The 21,595-nt window shown below is 37.0% G+C and overlaps 1 protein-coding gene across 1 annotated transcript in view; it reads left to right on the forward strand.

Annotated features, from left to right (window-relative positions):
- Positions 1–20,725, forward strand: part of TOPAZ1 (testis and ovary specific TOPAZ 1) — a 56,222-nt gene extending 35,497 nt beyond the window's left edge. The window contains 8 exon segments of the mRNA XM_037148212.2: positions 250–316; positions 1,420–1,594; positions 2,255–2,355; positions 4,564–4,729; positions 14,647–14,811; positions 16,025–16,228; positions 19,045–19,228; positions 20,506–20,725. Coding sequence (XP_037004107.2) covers positions 250–316; positions 1,420–1,594; positions 2,255–2,355; positions 4,564–4,729; positions 14,647–14,811; positions 16,025–16,228; positions 19,045–19,228; positions 20,506–20,725 — 1,282 coding nt within the window.
- The last annotated feature ends 870 nt before the right edge of the window (positions 20,726–21,595 follow it).

Genomic DNA, 21,595 nt, shown 5'->3' on the forward strand with positions numbered 1-21,595 from the left:
CGATTATTTGAAGCTGCAGTTTTGTGTGGAATTTGCTTTTTTTCCTCCTTGTTGCCTATAGTTTGGGGAGGAAATAATGTGAGTTAGGTACTTAAGAAGTTTATCTTTTTTAGCTCTAAAGAATGTTTATAGTATATTAATGCATTCATTTCCCTCCAGTCTCTTAGGTATAAATTGTAAAATAAATTAATTAGGAGCAATAATGACTTTTGAGGTGCTCAATTAATGAACACTTTCCTATTGTTAAAGGTTACAAATGAGACCATTTAAAAAGAACTGGACCTGTGATTTAGACTCAGCCTTGAATGAAGTAGAGGTACGGCACTTGTTTTTCAAATTACTGGCATCTTCGCTTAGAAACTTTGAATAATACATCCATCTTAAGAAAAGTTTTAAAGATGTGGCTGTTACACAGAGAAAAAATCATCAAGGAAAAGAAGTTTAGTTTTTTAAAAGATTTTATTTATTTATTTTAGACAGAGAGGAGAGGAGGGAGAAAGAAAGGGAGAGAAACATCAATGTGTGGTTGCCTCTCACACGCCCCCACCTGGGGACCTGGCCCACAACCCAGGCATGTGCCCTGACTGGGAATCGAATCAGCAACCCTTTGATTCACAGGCCAGCGCCCAATCCACTGAGCCACACCAGCCAGAGCTAATTTTTTTTAATACTTTGAAATATAAACATAATTTCTAGAATTGTTGACTATCCTAAAAATAATTCTGGAAATAATTAGTTAGTTTCAAAATTAACTTATATTAATGTTACCTCTTGTCACTGGACAGACTCACTCAACTCAGTGCACAAGAAAGTTGACTTAGTTTTCATGATGTACCAATGGCTGTGGTACGTGAAATGATAGGGAAAGCCAAGGTCAGCGTGCACTCGCCCAGCATTTAGAGTGTAAGAAATACAGGACTTTCAGAATGATTTTACATTTTAACCTAAGATCATTTTTATACTCATACAATACTTGTTGCTCTAATCTTAATTAGTATTTATATCCTTTAAACAATTTTTGGTTGGTTGGTGTGAAAAACTATTGCTTAGTTTATAATAGAAAATGATAGTAAGTTTACTGAAATTTACTTTGTAACCCCTTTTGTAGAAGAAATTCCATAAGTCTATCTCACACTGTCTAGTTCAGGTCCAGGGGCAACATCATAAGCACATTAGGAACTAGATAAAATAAATTTACGTTGCCATCTAGATCTTATTGCTCTGCAATAGTCAGAAAACCAAACTGTACCAATAGCATGTTACTGATGTAACACTTGTCAATAAGTTCCTGAGCTTTGCAGAGATTATGTCTTAGTAATTCCTGTGTATCTAATGACTTCACGTGCCTGCTCCATGATATGTTTGCATAAATGACAGCTTGCTTTCTTCTTTCTGTTTTGTTTTTAATAATTCTGATAGCATTGTAAAGAAAAAAGTGACTGGACCAAATTGGGAAATTTGTACCTTCAGGTAAAAATGGGCTGTGAAAAATTTGCAGATTTCCAGAGATTTTGTACTTGTATTGCTGAAACGCTAACAAAAGACTATAAAGAAGAGAGACCAGGTGTTCCATTTTGTGAGTTTGCTGAAACAGGTAAAGTGACACTGTTTTGGTCTGAGTCTTACGTGTTAGGGTGATATAATGCTCTTGACGAATGTGAAGCTCTTAATATTTTCCATGTTGAGAATAAGTTAATATTATAGGTTGCAGATACTTCTTCTATTTTTAAATTTTTCCATTTATTAAATTAGACTAATGATATGAGGTCAGATATTGGTATTTTAATATCAAATGTTTCATGTTCTTATTTTTCTTTTTATTCAGATTGGTAAAACCATTGCTAGCAAATTATACCAAAACATTTGAATTTTTCAGTCACTAAAGTTGCCATAATATTCACTATTACAAGTCACTAAACTTGGTGGATTTTTGAGACTTCTTTTTTTGATAAGAGCTCTTCACTGCTATATTCTTTATTGGGGGTCAGCTAACTTTTTCTGTAAAGAACTAGATATTTTAGGCTTTGCACACATCACATATATTCTGTGTCACAAAGTTTTGTCTTCTTTTCAAACAACCCTTTAAATTTTTTTTTAAATCATAGTTCACAGGTTATATCTAAAAACAGGCCTGTGGGCTGTAGTTTGCCAATACTTGGTGTCTATGGCTTATCAATAATTCCATATTAGCTTGCCTTTTCATCGTTTTATGTGACCATTTCACCTTCTTCCATATGCCTGCTTTGTGTTCCAGTTAGCAAAGACCCACAGAACAGTGAAGTGGATAAAACTTTGCTGGGGAAGATCGGGATCAGTGCTATGTACTTCTACCATAGGCTGTTGCAGTGGTCCAAGGTACGTCATTACGTTTTCTTTTGGGCTTGGTGTAGAAAGTGTTAGTGTTACATTTTTTAACAGAATATGTTAAGTTAGGAATTTGCTAATAATCATCACAAGTGACAAAATGAGTCCCAGATTAGTAAGTGAATTATTAGGTGGTGTATTAGGCAGATGTGGAGAGGAAGTGGTATCAGACTGGCTACTAGGAAGAATTTCAGTGTAGGAAGCTGTGCTAAAAGTCATATTTATTTGAAGCAAATTTCAAATCAGAATTTATTTCACCAGCTCCTATCAATCAGTAGCCTTGTAATTTTGCAGGAGTTCAAGAAACCTTTTTAAAAATGAATCCAGGACACTCACAATTAATAGAACCCCTCTAAAAAATCACTACTTCCTAAAGTGCTCTGGAATACTACATACCGTATATCTTGATGTCTACCTTTGAGGTTTAGCTCACCATATAAGTGGTCTAGTGATTCCAGACCGTGTTATACTATCGTTCTTTAGATTTCCCTTAGAGGTGGTGGGTGGGGTTATGGATTTAGTAAAGTAGAGGACAGGAAAATCCAAAATAAGGAGGAAGTGCTGGAATAATATAGAAAATGGAACAGTTGAGAGTGTAGCCACTATTGAATCAACTATTAATATGTATCTTTTGTTACTTTCTTATAAAGCATTATTTCAAAATTGAATGAATTCAGTCACATGGTCACTCATTTAAGTACATGGTCACTCATACACATAAAAAGTCATTAACTTTTTAAAATTAAAAACAACAACAAAATTATTGTACAAAATGTCCTTGGTCTCTAAGGTCTCCAAGGAGTTTAGCACTTTTTGGGTGGTAGGCCTGGAATGGGCAGAAGGCACCCTGTCCCTGGCCCTACAATCTAGCTTGAGGTTGGTCATAGCATTAATACCTTGGATATTTAATGTTTGAGAAATTAAGGACTACCTAACAGGAAGACCCTTTTTAAAACAAGGATGAATTTGCTCAAATTTTAGAGTATATTTTAATTTTATTAGGTTATTATTATTTCTTAAGATGCTGGTGAATTTGTGTTTGTATTTTAATTAAAAATTTTCTCTATCATCCTGGCTGGTGTGGCTCTGTTGGTTGGAGCATTTCCCGTAACCTAAAGGTTGTAGGTTCACTTCCCAGCCAAAGCACATACCTACACTGCAGGTTTGATCCTCGATCCCCCCTCCCCCTCTGGGCACATGCAGTCCCCAGTCCGGTGCATACAGCAGGCAACCAGTCAGTGCTTCTCTCTCGCATCAGATGTTTCTCTCTCTCCCTTCCTCACTCTCTAGACGCAATGGAAAAAAATGTCCTCAGGTGAAGATAAAAAAAAATTTACTATCTTATTTAGAATGAATATTTTATCTCAGTATTTTTAATGAAGCCTATTACTTTTTTTAATATAAAATCATTGCAATTAAACTAAAGGAACTCTTGAAAATGCACTATTTATATGCATCTAACTCAAAATACTATAAAATGTGATATAAAACAAAGGTCTGCAAACTAAGGCCCAAGTCTTGCCCACAGCCTGTTTTTGTACATCTCAAGAGCTAAGAGTGTTTTTTTATGTTTTTAAAGAGGTAGAAATTAAAAACAACAATCAAAAAAGAATGTTCAACTGACCAAATGTGACCTGCAAAGCCTAACGTGTTTACTTTCTGACTGTTTATAGAAAAAGTTTGCTGACCTTTGATGTAAAATAATATGTCCAATTTCTGATGTCCAGACTAGAGACAGTCTTTATGTAAAGCACATGAAATAATCTGTTGAATCAGAGAAACAGTTTTCATCTAACAGTCTTATCCTTTTTTTCACTGTCACTCTTTACCTAAATTATCTTCATTTTCACTTTCTCTCCTTCCTGGATCTCAGGGTAATCAACAGAAAAAGTGCAAGAACTTATAACCAATAGTTTTCCACACCAAAGCATGAAATTCTTTTGCCACATGAAATCTTTAGGGGAAGCACAATGTATAAAACACATGGAAGGAGAAACTGCTGAAAGGGGGCCCAGTGGAGTGGGCGGGTGACCTGAGGTGAAGCCCTGCCTGCTCTTCTTGGAGCAGTTTGAGAACTTTCCATCCAGAATGATGATTCAATTGGATAGTTGGTTTCTCTGTAATTATCAGTGTGACTTTGTATCTCTGTATGACTCAACATGATTGATTCTCAATTACTGCTCTTTATTTTTACTCTAGGGAAGGAAGGTCTTAGATAAACTCTATGAATTAAAAATACATTTTACAAGTTTAAAAGGACTTACAGGGCCTGAGAAGTTAGCACCACGATGTCAAATTGTGAACGTTGCAGTAGAAATTTTTCTAAAAAGTGGAAGCCTAGATGGTGCCATTTGGGTATTAAGAGGTAAGTTCTGATATATGCATGCATAAAATAATTTGTGTTATAAATTCTTGTCTGTGTAATGAATTACCTTAAATCAGTGATTCTCAACCTTTTCATCTCATGGCACACATAAACTAATTACCAAAATTCCATGGCACACCAAAAAATATATTAGATGTTTGCCGATCTGACAAAAATAGGTATAATTTCTATTCAGTCACACCAGACAGCTCTTGTTGCATTGGGTGTTGTCATTTTTTTAGTTGACAGTCTAAAGGAAAAGACGTCAGTGACCCTGACTAAATAGTGAGGTATTACATTTTTAAAAAATTCTTGCAGCACACCCATTGAAAATTGCTGCCTTAAGTTGACATTGAATTGTGGGTGATAATTTGGTCTAAACCCTAGTGGTCATGTGGGTAGGAAAGATAGTTGTATAAAATGAAAGAAGAAAGTTAACCTAGCTTTAAAAAAAGAAATTGTATGAAATTTCTGTGGTTGGTGTGGCTCAGTGGATTGAGTGCCGGCCTGCAAACCAAAGGGTCGCTGGTTCAATTCCCAGTCAGGGCATGTGCCTGGGTTGCGGGTCAGGTCCCCAGTAAGAGGAGTGTGAGATGCAACCACACACTGATGTTTCTCTCCCTCACTTTCTCCCTCCCTTCCCCTCTCTAAAAATAAATAAATAAAATCTTTGGGAAAAAAAAGAAATTGTATGAAACTTTGTTGAAAAGCTAGTTCTTACTTTGGCATAGGCACCATACTAAATTCTTTACCTGGATTATCTCAATTTATCTTTGCAGAAGTCCTGTGAGTTTGGAATTACTACCATCCCCATTTTATGGGTTTAAAAAAATGTTGTCAGGGACAATAAGCAATTTGCCCTAGATGCATAACAAGTAAGGAGTGGGGGCCAGATTCAAACCCAGACAGTACAGGTTTGGAGCCCAGGCTTCGGCTGCAACCTGAGGCAGGGGAATTCTGATTGCAGTCTGCATAAGTTCCATATTTGTATGTATAGGCAAACATGACTTCAAAAAAAGACAAGTAAAGCTTACTTTTCCTAGTAAGTCAGTGCATTTAGTAAAAGTTAAATTAAGTCAGCAGAAGCATCGAAGGTTTGTTTGGTCCGAGGCAAACGAAGCTTTAGAGAGCACAGTGTTAGCACAGCACCGTATCTACAGTAACTCTGGCCATGTGGACCATCGGGCAGATTTTGTTTGATAAAATGGGATATGAATGAAGAAAACTCAAGAATCTCAAGAGTTTAAATGGGAAGATAGAATATATGCACAACTAACACAGATAGATGACCTTTAACACTCAGGCACATGTATTGGCACACACACACATATTCATAGTGGCATTTGTTCAGTGCGAGAGTGTGTGGGACACAGATGTTGTGGGTGGACTTTGTGATCAAAAGCTTGTTGGAAAAGGTTTTCTTCAGCCTAACCTAACCAGGGAGGTTTGCTGAGTGGGGAAGAATAACCAAGATACAACACAGTAAAATGCAAGCCAGAATTCACAAGCTCTGTTACAAAGGAGTGATGTGGCAAGAAGTGGAAAGATGAAAATAGTTGATAAAATAGTGCTGGGGTCGTTGTCTAACAGGAAACTTCTGCCTGAAAGTGTCCGGCACAACTAGTCTTTCTCAACTTACAGAATGAGGGGAAGTTTGTAGGACGGGTGCGGAATGGTCGGAGGACATCGAAAATCTTTACAATTTTGATGTTTTAATTTTGAGATGATCTTTAAAATTTCTATAAGTTATAAGCACAGGATTCTTTTGCAGTGAGCATTCCAATTGAAAGTCATTTTCATAAGTAAGATTTTATTTCTTCAAAAGAAGGGCCCACAGAAGTATTAACTCAAATTCTCCCCAGAATTTTTTTCTTGAATGGGTTCTACAGTGACTAGGCCATTCTCAACAAAGGAAAGACATATGGTTGAGCCCCACTTGTAGTAAGAATAATATTCACAAGAGAAGTAAACATTAAGGCACTGGCTGGTGTGGCTCAGTGGATTGAACGCCAACCAAAGGGTCACCAGTTCGATTCCCAGTCAGGGCACATGCCTGGGTTGCCGGCCACGTTTCCTTGTGCAGGGAGCACAAGAGGCAACTACACATTGATATTTCTCTCCCTGTCTTTCTCCCTCCCTCCTTCCCTGTCTAAAAAATAAATAAAGTCTTTTTTTTAAGTATACATTAAAATAACTAAAACCTGTCAGAATAGGAAAGATCAGAGTTTGGTGATTTGATTTTTGTGAGAGTATAGAGAAACGGGCCTTCACATACATTGTCTTTACGGGTTTTTTGGCAAAATATCTGTCAAAATTGAAAATGTATATTTCCCTTAATCAATTAATTCCATGTCTTGGAATTTCTCCTGCAAACATGTATAGCTGTATCCAAGGGTAGGTATGGCTTGTTACCTGGAATCTTTTTTTATGTAGTCACCGATGATAGCAAAGGATTCAGGATAACTCAAGTGTTCGTGAAGGGAATAGCAGGTCATTAAACTGTGTGACAGCTGTGTGCTGCAGGAGAATGAGGCAGGTCTGTAGATACTCATTTGGAATGATTTCCAGGTTCTCTTGTCAAGTGAAAAAGGAATGTGCACAGCAGTGTATATAGTGTGATACTGTTTGTGTAAAAATAAAGCAAGATGGATGCAGACAAATGTGCTTATATACCCTCAGAATGTTTGCAGAAGGAAACAAGTAACAGTGGTTGCTTCTGAAACAGAAATTTAGTGCTTGGGGACAGGGAAGGGAGGCAGAAATCCAGGGTGCTTCCCCCAAGTCTGTTTTGGGGGATGACGGACTTTATGATGAAGGGAAATCTACTGTTTTGGTCTTTCAATTTGACATTCAAAGCTCTTTCAGCACCAGTAGCTTGTATCCTGGGAAATGAACAAAAAAGTCCCCTGCCTTCTTCCCTTTACCAACATCAAAAAGCCTTAAACTCATAGTTTGGAGGCTGAAAAATAACTCGCTAGAATTTTGTGAAAAGTTATGCTTCCATTTAGTGAGAAACCGCCCTTGAATTTTAAAATATCTTTTATTGCCTTAATCTAAGTAATATATGTTCATTATAGAAGAAATAGAAAAAGGCAGATAAGCAAAACTGATGAAAAATGCTTCATTCAGTCACCCAGAAATGACTGTTATCCATTTGTTACTATTATACAGGCTCTTTTTGTGCCCTGCATTTTTTTTTTCAGGGAACAGTCTTTCTCTGGACATCCTTCTGTGAAAAGGAATATTCCCCTGCACCATCACTTAATGGGCTGCATGATTTTCTATCTTATGAATAAATAAAATATATATAAATATAAATACATAGCTATATCCATGAATCCATTTTTCTTAAACCAGCTTATTTTCAAGTGTCCATGATAAACATCCTTTTATAGAAATCTTTATTATGTCCTTAGGATAAATTCTGATGGAATTGCTGGGTTAATGGATAAGGGCAGTTTAAAGTTTTTTAGTAAAGGTTAGCAAATATGCCCTTACTCAGATTTGCATACAGTTATTTTGAGTTTATTAGAAAGCCTCTCTATGAGAAAAATTTTAGTGAAATAGTACGTAGGTATATATCCCATACAGACATCGTCCTTTTAGGGATCAGAGGTGCATGGACACAGTCCGAGTGTTAGTGTCTAATCTTCTGGTCGTCAGTTGTAAACAGACTGGTGCCCTCCAGTTTGTGCAAGCCCTAATCCAATTATTCCATATAATCCATTCCAGGTCCTGTCTCTGTGGATAGAAACAAAATACACCTCTAGAAAGGTTGTACTGATTATAGTCCCCTTACCAGTACAGGAAAATGCATGTTATGAAATACCCTGGCTAACGTCGAATATTACTTTTTATCTCTCTGCAAGTTTGTAGGGCAAAAGTGATATTCCCTGCTTTACTTTGCATTTAATTGCTTATTAGAAATTTTAACTATTTTTTTCATTTGCCCTTATTTTATGAATTATCAGTTCATCTTCTTGGTCTGTTTCCACATCATAGTATTTCTTTTCATTATTGATTTAATAATGTGAGCATTTGCTACACTGCCATGCAGGGTCCAGGGATTCCCAAAGGTGGGTAAGGCATTGGCGCTGGGTAACAGACGACAACACGCCTCAAAAAACAGTGAAGCTCTGTTCCGTTTATTGCAAGTACAAGCAGGTTTTTATATTTTCATTTTAGGTAGTGATTAACATTAGCAGCATAGCATGATCACTTAAGCAAAAAAAAATATATCAATACAAAGGTAACAAGGAAAAGTACAAGAATTTCCATAGTTTCAGTTATGTTAAAAGTTGTTTTGACCAGGAGAGCCATTAATCAGACAGTTTGAAATAGCTCTATGTACAGAGTTTGAATGTCTTATTGTATATTAAAGTTTCTCAGAATTTGTCATGGGGCAAAAGGATACGCTAGATTGAGTAGAGGTAATAGGAAATTTATTATAAGGCCTTTGTGATGTCTAACTTAGCTATCTATTTTTTCTGTCTAAAATGTTTCTCTGCGTACTATAAACTCTGACTCCTTAGTAACTGTTTCTACGTGTTTAGTTTGTAATAGCTATTTCTTTGCCTGTCTAATTGATACATATTCCTATTCAAGGTAAAGGAGGGGCTGTTACTCCAACAACTTTTAGACATACAGGGACTTTGTTCTCTGGTCAAGAAATTATTTTGTAGAACTTCATTGGAATTATGCGAATCAATGAATTTGAAATACAGGTGTCTAACAATCCCACCACCTTTTGATCACCCAAACAAACATGTAAGGAAAGATAGACAGGAAATCCAGCCACAGGTGCCTCTGCCTTGCAGATGCATCTCAACCATCCCGACCGTATCCCTGGGCTGTGGGTAGGGGCCTGTATAGTTTTTACTTGTCTTCTTGGAAGACCTTTTGTATCTGTGGGTAGGGAACAGTCATGGGAAAATCTTTCTAATCTGTTCTTCCATTCCCTCAACTGTTGGCAGCACAACCTGTGTTCGCAACAATAACCTGGTTCTTTATTAACTGGCCTTAACTGTTGATTTAAGAGATCTAACTTGTTTTTCTTATTTCTGGCACACTATGGCGGTCCTGATTGCTTTAAGTTGCTCAAACCAGGGTAATTTATACAACTCGACATGTTTTCTCTTATGGTTAACAATTATATTACCTGGCTGTTGTACTCCCCTGTATAAGGCAGAGGGGAATCTGTGGAGATTTTTCCATGCTTTCAGGCAGTTCCATAGGGAATACTAATGTTTTCCCCTGAACTAGTCCTTCCTCTGGGTGATTTTCACAGGAATAAGTAAGTACAGTACAATGTCTATATTCAGTAGCAAGAGTAAAATAATCAAAATAAAACAGCCAATTGTTAACCCATTTTGGATGCCACGTTCTCCTCCGGGGAGATGAATTCCTTGAACTCAAATCCTCCGTGCCCGGACCTTGTCAGACAACATGGTTGGAAGAGGACGTGGCACTACACACCAAGCATTGTGCTAAGGTTATTACTTGTGTCCCCTCATTGACATGACACCGACCTCCTGAGAGGGATGATGGTGTTGCACAGAAAGGACACTAAGGTTCAGAGAAGAGCACACAGCACGTAAGGGTGGTATAAGAATTCCAGTAGAGGTCTTTCCATTTACAAAGTCCATATTCTTAAGCCCTATACTAGTATTATTATTTACCTAGTCTTTCCTTTAAATGACCTTTATAAAATTGCCGTAGGCCACCCTTGGCTGGTGTAGCTCAGTGGCTTGAGCTCGGGCCTGCAAACCAAACAACTGCAGTTTGATTCCCAGTCAGGGCACATGCCTGGGTTGCAGGCCAGTTCCCAGCAGGGGATGCATGAGAGACAACCATACATTGATATTTCTCTCCTTCTCTCCTTCCCTTCTCCTCTAAAGATTAGTAAATAAAATCTTTTTTAAAAATTGCAGTAGAGCAAAAGCACAAATCACATGAACAGACTCAGACTAAGCTAGTCAACTACCAAGCAAAATGGTGATTGTGATCTTGTTTTCAAACTTGACCACCAGAATACCCTGGGAGGCTTGTGGAAACACAGACTGCATGGACCACCCCAGGATTTTCAGATTCATTAAGCTGGGATGACTCCTGAGAATCTGCATTTCTCACAAGTTCTCAGACATGGCTAGTGATGCTGCTGGTCTGAGGACCTCACCGTGAAGACCACTGATCTACAGCTCAGTGACTCACGCCTCACCTGTGTCCCAAAACCGTGCATCCTCCAGTCACTCCCCCAGTTTGTTGGCCACTGCTATAAACATCACCATTTTTATTTTGGGTTTTTTTGTTACGGATTATCTGCAGATCTGCTTCACTTAACTATCTTTGTACTTTCCTAGGGAGGAAATTGCTGTTTGAGGGAGGGATTTTTTATTTTTATATTTTGTAGTGTTAGTGAGATGTAATTGACATACGACACTGAGTAAGTTCAAGGTATACAGCATAATGACTTGACTTACATGTATTGTGAAATGATGACCACAGTAAGCTTTGTTAATATCTGTCATTTCATATAAAAATAAAAAAGTAAAAGAAAAAACACATTTTCCCCTTGTGATGAGAACTCTGAGGATCTCCCCTCTTCACAACGTTCAGGGGGACCACACAGCAGGATTAACGTGTTGTACGTCGCATCCCCAGGGCTGATTTATCTTACGACTGGGAATCCGTGCCTTTGACCACATTTATCAAGTTCCTCCACCCCTGGTAACCACAAATCTGACCTCTTTTTATGTTTGAGTTTTTGGTTTGGTTTTGTTATTCAGAGTTCATACAAAAGTGAGATCACATAATATTTGTCTTTCTCTCTCTGACTTACTTTACTTAGCATACTGTTTCTCAAAGTCCATCCATGTCTCAGGCTGGAGTTTTTGAAAGCGTGCGTGTGTGTGTTTTGTTTTTTTAAGTGTGTGTTAACTTTTCTGTACTAGAAAATTTAATAGAAGGGTTAGCTCGAACACCTGCACTGTGGCAACTGTCACTACAGTACTGACAGAAGCATAGAAACACTTGTAATATTTTCTAAAACTACTGTCTTCGTTTTCAGTCAGTGCAAGTGGCTTTCCTCAGCACAAGGTTGCGATAGGCCAGTCCACCCTCAGCCTGTTTCCCACCACAGTTGCACTTGTCTGCTTTATCTAGGTGTGGCCGCTGTTTCCGTCGCTACTACCTCCTTCCCAAATAATTTTCACCAAATGTGAGCACTGGTCATTTTCAGTGATGGAATATTAGATTTTTGTTAATTTGTTCTTTGTGCTTTTCTGTTTTGCTTGAATTTGTTAGTGATAGTTTATATTTAAAAGTATAAAAGTTGCTTGATTATTTTAAGTCAACCAACTTGGCCTCATCCTGAGTAATAATATATATAAAATCACAGGTGTGAGGTGATTTTTATATTTAACTTGATCCTTTTATTTTTTTAAATTTTATAATACACAGATAAAATTATAATTACATTATAATTAAAATTATAATGTAACATCTAAAATTAGTTCAGGTACTATCAATGATGTACATATCACACTTAGGAAAATTTTTATTGTAATTTTGTTTGTTTTCTTCTTTTGCCCAACTGACATTATTTTCTGTTTAATATAAACTGCTTTTTAAACCTTTAATAATTTTTGTTTTGTATCTTGCTTTCAGCAGCCTTTAGCTATCTCAAAAATATATGTTCACCATTATGGTCTTCAGGTTTTTTGTTATTTAAAATTTTGATATGAGGTAGAAACCTAATATTATCTATTTCCCCCAAATATCCTAACTTATCCTTTACTTATTTGAAACACCACTTTTATCATATATTAGAATAAAGGGACCTATCTAAGAAAAAAGATAAAAAATATGAACAGTGAAAGGACAGCAAACTCACAATTATTAACAACCACACCTAAAACAAAAGCAAACTAAGAGGACAGCTAGATTAGGAGCAGAACCATAGAAATGGAGATCACATGGAGGGTTAGCAACAGGGGAGTGGGAAGAGGAGAAGGGGGGAGAAGGTACAGAGAATAAGTAGCATAGATTGGTAGGTAGAAAATAGTGGGGAGGGCAAGAATAGTATGGGAAATATAGAAGCTAAAGAACTTGTGACATGTGGACATGAACTTAAGGGGGAATGGAGGGAGAGGGTGTGCAGGGTGGAGGGGAATGAAGGGGGGGAAATGGGACAACAGTAATGGCATAATCAATAAAATATATTTTAAAAAATTTAAAAAAACTTATCACCATAGAACTAGTATTAAGTACATAGTAAACTGGTTTTTCTTTGTGAGAATTTAATGAGAGTCCTTATAAAATTTTCATTAAAGTATTTATGTTGATAAAGTTGTAAACTTGTTGAATTGAGCTTATTAATTTCCAAATGACCTCCCAACTGTTAGATTCAGTTAACTTTGATACATAAAACAATCAACTTATTCAAATTTTTAATGTAGCTACATGATTGGGCAAAATTTCAAAATAAATCTCCTAAAATATATATCTTTCAAAAATGCATTATTTTACCTTAATGCTAAACAATGAGTACTAAATAAAGAAGAACAATGCAATTTTCTGTTAAAAAAATGACCACATAGTTTATTTTTGTGTGTTATTTATGCACCAGGTATGACTAACAAAAAATAAGGAACTTCAGCATTATTGGTAATATTTTCTTTTTTTAAGCTGTGTGATGGGCACACAGAGTTCATTTCATTATTATGCATTTTTATAACTTATATGTGTTATTCTCCTCTACATATCAAATATATTTTTTAAAGATTTTATTTATCTTTTAATAGTAGGGGAGGGAAGGAGGGAGAAAGAGAGGGAGAGAAACATCAGTGTGTGGTTGCCTCTCACATGCCCCCTACTGGGGACCAGGCCCACAATCCAGGCTTGTGCCCTGACTGGGAATTGAACCAGGCTTTGGTTCACAGGCCAGTACGCAATCCACTGAGCCACACCAGCCAGGGCTCAGATATTTTTATAATAAAAATTGCTTTTAAAGTTGAGAGGAAAAGCTGTCCCTCAAGAAGACCAAAACTAATGGTATATTCTTTATTGTAAAATTACTGAAGTTCACACAAATACTGTTTTACACTATTACGAGTATTTGTTATAATCTGAACCTTTTTGTCATATAAAAGAAACATTAACTTCTTTTTTAAAGTTCTTAGTTTATTAACTTTCTCAGGAAAAAAATCTGCACAGCCACAGCAGATAAAGTCACTGAAGAATCTTGACTCCTCCTGTGGTCCGTCCCCAGCTGACTTTTTGCAGCACCAACACTGGCCTTCGCAGTCCCCTGTCTCCATCCTGACCCTGTGCTCCTCTCCCCGTATTCTTGAGGTCTTTTTCTCGTACAGCTGCGTCTGACAAGTCTATGTTTGGGTTCACTTTCCTTTGCATAATCCAGGGAATCATAAATCACACCAAAGCCAGGCATCTGGCACCACCAAAATGAGTTCTGAACCCGAACACGAGGGTGACAACTGGTGTGGTCTTACACATTTTGGTTAGCTCTTCCCAAATTTCTGTCTTGGGTCCTGTTGCCTTCTCTGTGAAGGACATCAGTGACCATTTGTTTCTGCTGAAGTCGTCTGTTGGCCATGAACTTCCTGGTCCGGATAGTTACTGTGTTGTTCATGGCAGTGGCCGATCTCAAGCAGCCAGGGCTAAACATTAACCTCTGAATCAAGAACTGTTCAGTGTGCTAAGAAAAATAAATAATTAGAAATAAGTTATCATAATAATCACTGTGTACATCTCTAATAAATTTGAGCCATGGTTACTTTTTCTGAGTACACATACTTATGTTTTGTCCCTTTCCAAAAGATATTTAAAAACATGAGTTGAGATTATACTGAGTATAATTTTCACAGTGTAAAGTATTAGTTCTTTTTTCTTTTTGAAAGAGTCAGAGTGGATCATCAGTACACCGCTATGGCCATGTGAAAGACTGGACGTCCTCAATCGGCATAATCTGCTCTGTACAATCGCACACGAAATCTTAGCCAAGAGCCTTTACAGACAGACTTTTGAAGTTTTGCAAAATCTACCAGGTTTTCAAAATTCCCAAGGTATGATTTTTAAGTCTAGCTTAATTATCTCTTGCCCATCTGGTATTTAACTATGAACAAGATACAGTGCTCCACCTGTGTTGGTTGAATTTTATATTCCAATATAGATTTTTAAAGACATTGTTTTCTGTAAAATATGTTTTCTACAAATTGAATATGCTTTCTTGATTTCTTTTTTTAAAAGCAGAGATGCTTCTCTCTGGGTTGTCAGCGGTTCCTAATGGAAGCCTTCTCGTCACTCCCCTTGCCCTCCCTCAGTCAAGTGAGCAGCCAACAGGATGTTATGTGCCCCCAGCAAGCTTTATACCTTAAGAGAATCCATTGCATTGGAATAGTGAATACTTTTTATTACTTAAATACAGAACCGGGTTTCCACTACCTTGTAACATAGGTGAACATGGACTAAGTACAGGAAATTAAGCAGATGACAAGTTCAAGGAAAGATCACTAATGTGGGCAATGGCAGGTAGTATCTTGAGTGCTGAAGCTCAGGAGTCTCCCTTCAGGGAAACAAGCAAGGTGGTGAGTTCAAAGGGCTGGGTTAACACCTGAGGGCCTCCCCTCATTGCTTTGTCAGTCAAAGTTGGTTCGCTGGGAAATTTCCTCTGGTGGTGATGTTTAGGAAGAGACTACAGGTAAGGAGATTAATTTCCTGATAAGACCTGGACCATTAAAAAATCCTAAAAATGTTTTAAAAACCTAAAGCCTGGGTTATGGATTGAACTGACCAAATATAGGGCACAAAACAGTTGGGAGTCTCCAATGTAACTTCATTTTCTTCTAAGTGAAGAATAGAAAGGAATAGAAATACCTGATGAAGGATTTTTTTTATTTGTAAGTGAATATTTATGAGGCGATGATTTCTTATTAGTCATGGGAAATACATATTTGAGGTATAACCGACAGGCAGGACGCCCACGGAGCCACCGTTCAGACGTGCAGTGGAGTCACTGGGGCGGGGGTCATGGACAGAGGTGTTAACGCAGCTTCTGAAATCGCCGCCAGGCTTCCTTTCCTGTTCTCCAGTATATGCTGCTGTTGCTCGCTCTTGGTTGTTAACCTAGAGAATACCTGAGATGATCGATTGCATTTTAGTGGCCATGACTCCAAAAGTCATGCCCAAGGGGAGCAGAGGGAGAAGGAAAGTAGTAAGAGAAGTCTGAGGGGCCAAGGTAGAGCCACTTCATTGTATCCATTGTGTTTTTCTTTTCAGAAACTGTGGAGGTCTCACAGTATAGCCTCCTTTTTAACAAACTCCTAGATGCCTGTATAGAAAGCAACAGTCTTGGTATTTCATCCTCTGTAGCAGAATTCATGATTTCAAAGAACATCCCTATTGATTTTTCCTTTCTTAGAAGATTAATTACTTCTTTAGGAAGGAGTTGTTTATGGCTCAAAGCCAGAGTCCACTACAAAAGTAAGTTAACATTTAAATTTTTTTAATTTGATATATTGGTTTTGACTCTGATTTTCTAACCCTGAATCTTTGTATGATATTTACGACTAGACATTCAAATACGTACAAAGAGCAGTTGATGCACATGCAAAGGTAGTGGTCTAAACAGATTTGTGCTCCATTTTGAAACTTGTTATTTCTCGTTTCCAATTACCGTATCTCTTATTTCTTGGCACATTATCAGTATGTCCACTGAAGGGTACGCAAAGGGAATAAGTGACAGAATTTGAACCAGTTAGGCATATCTTTAAAATATATAGGAGTCAAACAGTTGGGGACTGAAGTTTAAGAAATAGTTACATACTTTATTTACCCCTGCTACATCCCTGATTTTTAAAACCTACAATATTTTGTGGCAGGCCGTATAGGAAGTCCAGGGGCTACCATTGCAGTGAACATGATTCATAACATGTTTTAAATGGCTTCTAGTAATAGACTTTGTTAATCTATTTGTAGCTGTTTCTCTCTAACCAATAAGCCTAGAAAACTAATGCTTCCTCTAGTCCCAGCCACCTTGCATGTGTTTCAGTTAGAAAGTAATTCCAGGTAGCATCTAGATCTAGAAAACAATTCTCTTCTGCCTTCCTGCAGTGATTTGTCTTATATTTCCATTTCTATCACTGTCACCTATGTAACAAACATTTGAATGCTCAACATTTGTCAGCACTGTGGCAGCCACCCTCACCTTCACAAAAAACCTCTCTGAACTTGGAAATATTTTCACACTACTAGCTTAGCAGGTGGTAACTTTTTTCCCCAATGAAATGGGTAAGAAAATATGTAGTATCAGTGTGCATTACAAGTAGGAAGTTTAAGTATATTTGATAAAATTTTCATTTCAGCCACATATATACATGTATGCATATATACTGGGTCATTAATATGTAAAATATATTTCTTATGGTAGGTTACAATAAGAGAAAGTTTTGGGCCCTGACTGGTGTGTCTTGGTTGGGCAACATCCTACAAAGCAAAAAGTCACCAGTTTGGTCCCTGGTTGGGGTGTGTAAGAGGGACAACTGATCGATGTTCCTCTCTCACATCAGTGTTTCTCTCCCTCTCTTCCTCCCTCCCTTCCTCTCTCTCTAATAAATAAATATTTTAAAAAATAACGTTTTGAAAGCTAATCACTGGATAGTTTGTTAGTCCTGGAAATGACCTAGGGAGGCAGACTACCTAGTGGTTAGAAATCCAAAATCTGTAGTCAGAAGGCCAGAGTGCTTATCCACAGCCCCTCAGCTATAATATGGGAGTGTTTGTACAATACCTCAACGGTAGTAAACTGCCAGGTTAAAATTAGATAAAGCCTACATCTTCAGCACAGGTACCTGGCACGTAGTAGGTTCTCAAAGATCAGCCATCATCCACATTGGAAAGATTTCTTAAACTTAACATTTTAAACAAAAATAGACAAAAAACTGTACTTGAAAAATAACTAAATAAAATTTAAAAAAATTAAAAAAAAAACATTTTAAACAAATTGTCCAGACAGATTTAAGTTGGTTTTGGGCAGAGAGAGCAATATAATTAATATTGTCTGTATACAGTTTGGATTCCCCTATATGTCTGTGTCACTGTAATGAGCACCTAAACAGTTTAAAGTTAAATCTCATCTTTTGATTTACGTAAAATGTATGGAACCTGAGTTGGTGAGGATTGTTATAACACACTGAGCACCAGCAGGATAAAAATATATTTTTTTTAAACAAATTCTGTTTTTAAAGATATTTATTTATTTATTTATTTACTTATTTATTTATAGAGAGGAAGGGAAGGAGAGAAATATCAATGTATGGTTGCCTCTGGTGAGTCCCCTGCTGAGAACTGGCCTGCAACCCAGGCATGTGCCCTGACTGGGAATCGAACCGCGATCATGTGGTTCGCAGGCCCGTGCTCAATCCACTGAGCTACACCAGCCAGAGCAGGATAAAAATATATTTTATTCATTTTTATATCTAGTGTTTAGTTCAATGTCAGTAAATATTTATTGCATTGACTACAGTTGGTCCTTAAACAACTTGGGGGTTAGAGGTGCCAACCCCACACACAAAATTTTTAAAAATCTATAGATAACTTTTGGATCCCCAAAAACTTTACTATAAATGCACTATAAATAAGGGTACTCAAAAGTACTACAATAGGAACCCTGGTTACATAGCTCAGTTGGTAAGAGTGTCATCCCAATAAGCCAAGGTTGTGGGTTCAATCCGCAGTCAGGGCACATACAAGAATCAACCACTGAATGCATAAATGAAACAACAAAATCAGTGTTTCTCTCTTTCTTTGTAAAACCAATAAATAAAAAAGACTATAAAAATGTGATAGAAAATAAAATCTTCTACTTGTAATTTCTATTTTATTTCTACACTTTAGGTTCATGATTCAAGATAGGCTATAATTATAAATATATGTAGTTTCTATTAGGCTATGCCCATGAAAACAAAATCCAAGTAGCTATTCTGGTTTTTCAGTAACTCTGATATTATGTTCTATTGACTATAACTTCAAATAAGTGGTTGCCATGATGAGACTCAAAGTCATTTTTCATAGTTGTTTAAACATATTTCTCAATTCATATTTAATGTTCCAAAAACAGTTTACAAAGAATAATTTTAAATGTACCAGGGTAAGCTACTATATAATTTATTTAATAAATCTGCTTCTAATGTGAAGAATTATTCTGCACTGTAAGTAATTATCACTTACACATGTTTTGGAAGTCTAGGTTTTCCCCTGTTAGGGTTTTAGTAAAGTTTGGTCTATTATTTGATTTACAGGTGCTCTTTCACTGGGTTGCTATCCACCATTAGAAGGAAATTTATATCGAAAACTTCTACGAATTCCTTCTTATTTATCTGAGATTGAAATGCTTTTAACCATGGAAATCTTCCTGGTATCGAACGCTGGCAATATTCAGAGTCCCGGCACTCCCACGCAGGTGCTGCAGGTCGTTTTGAAAAGGTTGGTTGACGATGTCTAATTGCCTCCTGAAAGCCGGTCATGCCTCCCTACACCTGCCCTAGGATGTAAATGTTTTATATAGTATTTATGTTTATATATGTATAAATATGCTTATATGTTTATATAACAATATTGTTGTATACAGTATTTATATGATACTGTAGTGCACGTTTGCAAACTTTTGTAGCAGTTAAATCGAGAACAAATGTAACCTGAGACTGAAAACCAAATTACTAGCATTCAATAAAAATTCTAATATCTTGTTATAACAACCTCTATAGAGAGAATTTTATTCATCCTTACAGTTTGAAAAATTGCACATAGTTGGCCCATACCCAATCTACCAGGTTCTAGGCACCAATTTCTAAGCCAGAAGGTACTAGAAGGCACCTGACTGATCTTTCCTCTCTGTGACCACCGGTTCCTATTCCAAGTGGAAGTCCTGGCTACCACCACCCTATGGACCACACTGTGCTGTTCATGCAGGTGGGCCCATTCTTGGGCCTTGCTGCTGGACCCTATACATGCCAAGAGCAGGATGCACTGAATACAAAAGAAAGGGTGATGCTTAATGTAACAGCCCCATCTCTATTTCAAGCCCTCCCACTCCCTATCTCATAGGAAAAACAGCCATTAGGTGTGAATTTTATAAAATGTACAGACCATTAGAAGGTATTAAACAATACATTCTAGCACTTTGTGTAGTCCTTAAGTCAGAGTCAAAGAAAAATAATAAAAAATATAGCAAAGGAATAAAGCTACAAATTGTTACCAGATGTTACCTACACAGTAAGTATATTTTTACAATTCAGAATAGCCAATATCAAGTAACCCCAAACTTGATTAAATTCAGTATGTCTTTATGCATTATAATAAAATGATGCAATCATTAACTTTGAAAATACAAAAATTGAGGCTGTTATCTATGTTCTGTCACTGTTTTCCAAACTGTGGGTTATAGCCCATTTGTGTGGTGAAATTAATTTAGGGGGCTTGCAACCACATTTCTAAAAATGAGACAATGGAAAATAAAGTACATCGTCATAGGGTACATCTCGTTTTCTGAAACTTTTCAGTTTTTATGTGTGAGGGTACATACTGGGTCCCAATACTAAATAGTTTACTGTGTCATGGTCAAAAAAGTTTGAAGGCCACTGGTAGAAGAATATAGTAAACAGTTTGTCATAACTAGTACTAACAAATGTAATTATCTTTTGAAGAAATCAGTCCCCTCTTTTTAGAGTTTCTGACTTTTTAGTGCGGTCTTTTCTTTGTAGGTGTGAAGAAAACAAATCTCGGAGCAAGGACGATTATCAAGCTGCAGTGGAAAGATTAATGATGGCTGCTCGTTTATCAGATCCAAAGCTTTTCATTAAGCACATGACCGTCAATGTTAATAAGGAACAGGTGTACAGTTTGGAATATTGTTCTGCCCTGAAATGGTTGAAAGAGAACATGAAGTGGGCTGGAAAGGTTTGGCTTTTCAATAACCATTAGTTAAGGGACTTTAAGTTCAGGTAATCATTGTTGAAAATAAAAGGCAATAAAAATAAAGATGGTTTTCAGTATAGTCAGCTTTGCCCTTTATTTACAGTAAATTACTAGTTTTCAAACACTAAAAATTTTGATTGACGGATGCAAGATATAATGGTTTTACCCCCAGTGAAGTGATTTTTCAAATCACTCTGACTTCTTTTTAAGTAAATCTAAGTATGGCAAATCCCTGTTTATTCTGAAATTCAAACATTGAAAAATCACAAACTGGATGTTGTGCAGCATTTAATAAGAGGGAGTCATAAAAGAGGAAATACACAGGCAGGTAACCGGAGTATTCAGGAAAACCTTCAGGGGTATGAAGTAGGTTGAGTATATACTCAATCCAGTTTCTTTTTCTTCAATCCAGTTTCTAAAGCTTATTCTAAATCTAATATACAATAGTAAAGTAATATTGAAAAGTGACTCAAACACTAATATTCCAGAGTATTTTCCGAGTTACATCAAAACTTTTTTATTGGTTGATTTTAAAGAGGAAGGAAGAGGAGGAGAGGTGGGGGGAGGGAGAAACTTCAACTTGTTGTTCCACTTACTGATACATCCATTGGTTGATTGGGTTTTTTTTTAAGATTTTATTTATTTTTAGAGAGGGGAAGGGAGAAAGAGAGGGAGAGAAACATCAATGTGTGGTTTCCTCTCATGTGACCCCTCCTGGACCCCTGGCCTGCAACCCAGGCATGTGCCCTGATTGGGACTCCAACCAGCAACCCTTTATTTTGCAAGCTGGCGCTCAGTCTACTGAGCCACACCAGCCAGGGCTGTTGGTTGATTCTTGTATGTTCCCTGACCCGGGATGGAACCCACACCCACAAC

The sequence above is a fragment of the Artibeus jamaicensis genome, unplaced genomic scaffold (assembly GCF_021234435.1).
Source record: "Artibeus jamaicensis isolate MK-2021 breed Jamaican fruit bat unplaced genomic scaffold, CSHL_Jam_final contig_519, whole genome shotgun sequence".
In the NCBI taxonomy this organism is placed as follows: domain Eukaryota; kingdom Metazoa; phylum Chordata; class Mammalia; order Chiroptera; family Phyllostomidae; genus Artibeus; species Artibeus jamaicensis.